At 51.9% G+C, this 6,971-nt stretch overlaps 1 protein-coding gene across 2 annotated transcripts; it reads left to right on the forward strand.

Moving 5' to 3' along the window:
• The first annotated feature begins 93 nt into the window (after positions 1–93).
• Positions 94–6,834, forward strand: ZFYVE19 (zinc finger FYVE-type containing 19). Of its 2 annotated transcripts, none has more exons than XM_086710392.1 (11): positions 94–253; positions 1,499–1,620; positions 1,787–1,840; positions 2,223–2,341; positions 2,441–2,586; positions 2,916–3,024; positions 4,965–5,174; positions 5,617–5,696; positions 6,018–6,116; positions 6,224–6,354; positions 6,439–6,834. In XM_086710392.1, the coding sequence occupies exons 1-11, from the start codon at positions 200–202 to the stop codon at positions 6,515–6,517; spliced, it is 1,203 nt and encodes a 400-aa protein (XP_086566518.1). In that variant the 5' UTR covers positions 94–199; the 3' UTR covers positions 6,518–6,834. The 2 variants fall into 2 exon arrangements, with proteins under 2 accessions (XP_086566518.1, XP_025774783.2); XM_025918998.2 differs by having other exon boundaries at positions 6,227–6,354.
• Positions 6,835–6,971: the final 137 nt, after the last annotated feature.

Below are 6,971 nucleotides of genomic sequence, written 5' to 3' on the forward strand. Positions count from 1 at the left end.
CAGCCCCCGCGTCTTCCGCTACCGCTCTTCGGTTGATGTAGGCGATCGCGATTCTCCCGCCGGAGGCCGCAGCTAGCCAGCGCGGGAGGGTGTAGGGGTGGGGGCGGGGGCGGGGCTTAGTGAAGGTCCGAGGGTGTCCGGGACCCGGCAAGCGTGATCTCAGCTCTGTGGACCTTGCGGCGCTGCGCCGGCCACCAGAATGGAGAGTAGGTGCTACGGCTGCGCTGTCAAGTTTACCCTCTTCAAAAAGGAGGCGAGTCTTCTCCCCGCGGGCTAGAAGGTCAGGGAGGACGCGGAGTGGAGGAAAAGCCCTGGACTTGAAGTCCGTAGACTTGGTTTTACCAGCTGTGTTGGTTTTGTTGAAGTCACTGAACTTCAGTTTCCATTTCTGTGAAATGGGGCTAACTCTCCCTCGCTTTCGGGGTTAGCATGAGGGTCCAGAGAGGTGCTGGAGGTGAAAGTCCCTGTAACTATACAGCACGCTCCTATCTTTTCTAGAAAGGTAGGCTTTTCTGTCCACTAAGTGAAGGATACAGCTGGTTCCTTCCCTCCACTTTGCTCCTCCGCAGCGCAGTCTTGGTTAATGCCCTGTGACCACTCTCTATCACACCATGTCCTTTGCTCTGAAACCTTCACCATCATGCAGCCTGCCCTTCCCAGGTTTCTTGAGTTAGATTACCGCCCTTCCTCCTGCTCCCAAGGCACCGTGGCAAAGTCTTTTGTCCTCTGCACAAGGCCCCAAATTCTTCTGGTAAACTGTAGGCTTCCTCTGATCAGTTGTGACTAGGAGATAGGAACCAGATTGGATGAATGAATAGCTATGGAGGCAGATCCGTGTAGCACTTAGAAACCTGGGTTTTGGAACCCGGGTGGTCAGGGTTCAAATTTGACCTCTGCAGTCTTATTCATGGAATTACCTTGGTTTGGGCAAGTCATGTAACCTCTCTGACCCCATCTAAGATAGGAATAATAATGGTGGTCATCAGGATTAAGTAGAGTAGTGTGTATAAATTGTGAGGATTAAATCACATGACGAATGTTAAATGCTGAGCTTAGTGCCTGGCACACAGTAAGTGCTTAATAAATGGAGGCTATTGTTATCCCTGAAGCCAAGCCACCCTCCATCTCTACTAGAGCACAGAAGACAGGGGCTCTGCACTCTCTCTGGTTCTCCTTTGTTGAAGAGCCCATGACCTGCAGCATGAGGTTTTGCCTATTTGTTTTCTACACCCCGGTGCCATTGAATTGAAGTCAGGATAGAAAGCATGGGAATTTTACGTAAAGCTCTACTTGGTTTGAATAAAAGACTGGAGACTGAGGAATTGCTTTACCCTCCACCCCTCTCTCTCCCCAGGCCCTAGGGGCCCCATTTCTCATCCTCCTCCCCGCAGCTGGTCAAAACTTCAGTGTCTTCTCTGTGTGTGTGCTTGGAGAGTCCCAGGGAGGAGACTGCAGGGGCGGGTGAGAGATGGATCCCCCTACTTCATGTTTCTTGTAGTACGGCTGTAAGAATTGTGGCCGGGCCTTCTGTTCTGGCTGCCTTAGCTTCAGTGCAGTGGTGCCCCGGACTGGGAATACCCAACAGAAGGTCTGCAAGGAGTGCCACGAAGTCCTGACCAGGTGAGAAGCTGACATGGGCAAGGGTTTAGCCAAGCATGGTACCAGGTAGCTGGCCAGCCCACACAGCTTTGTGCTCTGTGGCTAGAGGTCAGCTCAGGAAGTGTTTGGGGGAGAGGTACTGACTGGCAGATAAGGGGACTTCTGATGCCAGATTTCTTCTCTATAGAGGATCGTCTCCCGTCAATGCCTCCAAGTGGTCACCACCTCAGAACTATAAGAAGTAAGTGCTAAAGGGACAGAGACAAATAGGGGTGGGGAAAAGACAAAGGAGCCATTGAGTAGGACTCTCTTCCCAGCCTCTAGATCAAATGAGCACAGGGTCAGGAGAATATCTCTCAGCCTCCTGACTGCCTTCTTGGTCTCAGAAAGCAGCTCATCAGCCTCTCCCCAGAAACGGTTCTTGGTAGATCTTGCCCTCTAAGCCAGACCCTCTGTTTGGTCAGCTGGATTGGGCTACAGAGGGATATGAATGAGAACCATAGACTATTGTCTATTGGAGGCCTCCCTGGATGCCTAGAAATGATTTGAATGGGAAACGGTGAGTGGGTGCCTTCACCCCTCCCTTCTACATTCTTCAAGAACCTTATCTCATACCCTGCCAGGCGTGTGGCAGCCTTGGAAGCCAAGCAGAAGCCCAGCACTCCCCAGAGCCGGGGACTAACCCAACAAGACCAAGTCATCGCTGAGCGCCTAGCACGGCTCCGCCAGCAGAACAAGCCCAGTGAGTGGGGGCACACAGGGTGATCTAAAACATACCATCCAGACTTCCTGGGACTAGGATTCCTCTGGATCTTACAAGGCTTTCCCATACCAATTTCAGAGTCAGTGGCCTCACAGGCAGAGATAGAAGCCAGGCTAGCTGCACTGAGGAAGGAAACCCAGGGTTCCATCCCTTCCACCCAAGAGATGGAGGCACGGCTTGCTGCACTGCAGGGCAGAGTTCCGCCGTCTCAGACCTCCCAGGTGGTGAGTGCTCAGGGGTCAGGGGTCCTAGGACAAGGACCTAGATACATGTATGCCTATGTACTTTGCAGGAGTTGGCAAAACCTCCCACCCTCACCTCTTGATTCTCAGGCCTGCTGCCAGGCCAAGGATCCAGGGACAAGCAGCAGGATGGGGTGGGGCAGGAAAGAGTGGCCAGATCTACTCGATTATGTGAGCCCTGGATTAGTCAGTCCCCTTTCCAAGAGCTTTGGAAACTCTTCAGCATCCACCCGTAACCTAGACTTCGCTGAGCCTTACGGTGTTGCTTCCCCGCTACCCTACTCCTCACTGAAGTTCCCTCCTGTGAACAGGCACATCAGCCACCAGACACAAGGACCCAGGCCCAGCAGGCGCAGGATCTGCTGACACAGCTGGCAGCAGAGGTGGCTATTGATGAGAACTTGGAACGAGGAGACCCAGGTAACTTCTCCACCTGGATCCCCCAGGGACCTCCCCCCCCCCCCCCCGCCCCGGCTCTTTCCCCAAGTAGGAAGGTCTCTGCTGCCCACCCTCTGGGATGCAAATATGAATCAGAGAACAATCAACATTATAAGCTTTAGATGGGTTTACCCCAACAGGAGCCAGTGTATTACTAGTGGATAAGTGTGTAGGCTTTAGAATCAGACAGCGATATCTAATTTTTTTTTTTAATTTGAGAGAGAGAGAGAGCACGTGAGTTGGGGAGAGCAGCTGAGGGGAGAGAGAGAGAGAGAAAGAGAATCTTAAGCAGGCTCCACACTCAGCCTGGAGCCCAACACAGGGCTCAATCCCATGACCCTGGGATCATGATCTGAATAGAAATCAAGAGTTGGATGTTCAGTGGACTGAGCCACCCAGATGCTCCCAGACAGCAATTTCTTATTCTACCACTTAAACTAGCTATGTGACCCTGGGAAAGTTACTTAACCGAAGTCTCACTTTCCTCATCTGTAAAATGGAGGTATGATAGAACCCACCTCACGGGGAAGTTACGAGAAGTAAATGAGATTAATAAACAATTAAGACCCTGCCGGGTTCATAGTAAGTGTTCAGTGAATGTTCATTGCAATGATGATGATGATGATAAGGATGAGGAAGTGGCTGTTTAGATTTAATTAAAATGAAATTTAAAATTCAGTTCCTCAGTGGTACCAGTCACATTTTAAGTGCTATTAAACTATAGTCTTACACAAATACAGACCATGATATGGAGCGCTTCCATTATCATAAAAAATGCTATTGGACAGTGCTGTTCAAATGCTTCAGAGCAATGGTTCTCAATTGGGGATGATTTTTCCATCCGGGGCCCATATGGCAACGTCTGGAGACTCTCAGACTCAGATTCTCACAACTTAGAAGGTACCACTGGCATCTAGTGAGCAGAGGCTAGGGATGCTGCTAAACATCATACAGTGCACAGGGCAGCCCCTACCACAAAGAATTATCCTGTCCAAAATATCAAAATACCAAAATATCAAAAGAACCAAGACTGAGAAGCCCTGCTTCAGAGACATAATCTCATTGAATACCCTCTGTAATCTTATACATACTATTATTATCCATATTTTATAAATGAGGAAACTGAGGCCTGGTGAGCTTAAGGAAATTGACCAAGGTCACACGTATTAAGTGACAGAGCTGGGACTTGAACCCAAAGCTGTCTCATTTTGAACCTCTTGGTCTGAAATGCTTATCTAAAGGGGACCATGTCAGGGCGCCTGGGTGGCGCAGTCGGTTAAGCATCTGGCTTCAGCCAGGTCACGATCTCGCGGTCCGTGAGTTCGAGCCCCGCGTCAGGCTCTGGGCTGATGGCTCGGAGCCTGGAGCCTGTTTCCGATTCTGTGTCTCCCTCTCTCTCTGCCCCTCCCCCATTCATGCTCTGTCTCTCTCTGTCCCAAAAATAAATAAAAACGTTGAAAAAAAATAAATAAATAAAGGGGACCATGTCAGAGCCACAGCCCCTCTGGTAGAATTCTTCCTGCCTAGTGCCTTACAAGATCTCAGCTTCTCTCGTGTCCTCTCTGTGCTGCTCCCTGGAAGTATTAATTCCAGCCTGTAAAGCAGAGAGACTGGCTGAGGCTTAGCTTCCCTATACCCTCACCTTTTGGGGCAGTGATGGTCATACCATGGAACACCTACCCTAAGGGCAACATGTAAAAATATCAGGAGTGGGGATAGATGTAATTGAAAAAAGCATGTCTAAGATTACTAGTATTTTACATTTGGAAAAATGTAGGAAACACTCATTTTATTTGTAATATAAACCACAGGAGCTAATGCTGAACAAAAAGCTGATAATTTATGTTTTTTAAAGAAAGTTGAGAAATAGGCACAGAGATCTTGGAATGTCTCTGCCTCCCTAACTGCATTACTCCTTCCAGGTGCCCCTATCCAGAATGATCTCAACCAAGGTGGCCTAGGGGGCCAGAGCACTAATTCCAAGGGACAGGCCACCTGGTCCCTGGAAGAGGAGAAGAGCAGGCTGCTGGCTGAGGCAGCAGTCGAGCTGCGGGAGGAGAACACGAGGCAGGAGAGGATCCTGGCCCTCGCCAAGCGCCTGGCCATGCTGCGGGGACAGGACCCCGATAAAGGTAGAGGCTGGGAAACAGCAGCTCACTTCTGTCCATTGGGAAGGCCCTCCACTCCCAACCCCAGGCCAAGCTCTACAAAACGGCTGTATTCCCTGGCACACTGAATCAGGTGCTGGGATTGCTATGTCCAGAGGTCTATTGAGCTCTGCCCAGAGCCATGAGGAAGGTACTGGGGCAAAGGAATAGATACGGAATAAGTAGCAGCCGTCAGGGGCCCAGGGACCCTCAGTCCCTTCAGGGACTGCAAATCCTTCTGTTCTTGTCCCCCAGGGTGGGGGAGGGAGGGGCAGGATCTGATGTGATTGTTGACAACAGAGGCTGCCTAGCTGTGGAAGAAGTGCCCGTGGAAAGCAAACCAGCTCCTGTGGGCAAAATTACAGCTACTCAAGAGAACTCTCTCAACCTCATTCCTCCTCCTCTGCTCCTGTCATTCCCTTTCAAGTGACCCTCCAGGACTATCACCTCCCAGACAGTGATGATGATGAGGATGAGGAGACAGCCATCCAGAGAGTCCTGCAGCAGGTGGGCCCTGCCTTACCCACCTGACCACCACCTGTCCTGTCTCTACCTCACTGCCCCACCACCCACTTGGCCCAGTTCACCCTGCCTCTACTCTCTCACTGAATGGTCACTCTGCAGCTCCTGTTCTACCTGGCATGCCACTGTCCCTATGACCCAGACCTGCCTACTGGCCCCTTGAGATGGGGTATCAGCAGCCATAGGCAATAGATCAAGGGAGATGGGTTGAGAAGCTAAGGCCACAGAACACAGAAATACTCGTGGGGCAGGGGGGGAGAGTCTAGGCCTGGAACAGGAAGCTGAACCTCTTCGCCCTGTCCACAGCTCACTGAAGAAGCTGCCTTGGATGAGGCAAGTGGCTTGAACATCCCCGTGGAGCCAGCTCTCAGAGCCCGGGCCCAGTCCTGTAGGGCAGAGTCCCAGGTGAGAAAAACCCCAGGCCACTGCCACGCCTTCCTCCCTCCCTGGCCGACTGCTCCTGCGGCAGTGTTCCTACACACCTCCCTTCCCCCACTCCTCTCTGCTCCTAGAAGGCGCAGGCCAAGGCCCCCAGGCAGGAGGCAGAGGAAGAGGAGCTCCCCTGGTGCTGCATCTGCAATGAGGATGCCACCCTGCGCTGCGCCGGCTGCGATGGAGACCTCTACTGTTCCCGCTGCTTCCGGTGAGTGCAGATAGAATGTTCTGTGTGGCTGGGAGAAATTGCGGGTCCTCTCTGATCCCTGACTTGTCTCTCTTTGTTCCACAGGGAAGGCCACGATGCCTTTGAACTTAAAGAGCACCAGACGTCTGCCTACTGCCCCCGGCACATAGGCCGAGAACACTGAGGAAACCAGGGAGGCAATCCCATGGGCAGTCGTGCAGGCTGGTGCACAAGTCAGGCTAGATTGCTCATGGACATGCCCCTTCCTGAGCCTCAGTGTCCCTGGAAGGAGGAAAGATTCTCCATTCAGGATGATAACTGGGGGAGCCAGAGGAAAGGCAGAAGTCAGAGCCCTCCAACAGCCAAGCGTGGACTGGGAGTAAGACACGGTGGGGAAAAGACAAGACTGAACCTAAGGGTGATGAGCCTTGGAACTTGCTCAAGGGCCCAGGGCCCTCCCCTGGCACTTAATGGATCTAATAAAGAATGCTGATTCCTTGAGCCCAGCATGTCTTACCTCTAGAACTCTGTGGGCTCTGAGCCTGGGCCCCTGGAGAGGTGGCAAGAGCAAGACCTCCACTAGAAGTCCAGTCCTGTGGAGTGAGGAAAAAGTCGGGCTATCCTACAGGCTTCTCCAA

The sequence above is a fragment of the Puma concolor genome, chromosome B3, assembly GCF_028749965.1.
Source record: "Puma concolor isolate L17-30 chromosome B3, mPumCon1.1.hap2, whole genome shotgun sequence".
Lineage (NCBI taxonomy): Eukaryota > Metazoa > Chordata > Mammalia > Carnivora > Felidae > Puma > Puma concolor.

Bases quoted from the DNA above. Each gene is read 5' to 3' on its own strand.
- ZFYVE19 (XM_086710392.1), top strand. From the start codon at position 200: ATGGAGAGTAGGTGCTACGGCTGCGCTGTCAAGTTTACCCTCTTCAAA. The intron at 254-1,498 runs GCGAGTCTTCTC...TGTTTCTTGTAG, and splicing joins TTACCCTCTTCAAAAAGGAG to TACGGCTGTAAGAATTGTGG. The intron at 3,025-4,964 runs GTAACTTCTCCA...TACTCCTTCCAG, and splicing joins CTTGGAACGAGGAGACCCAG to GTGCCCCTATCCAGAATGAT.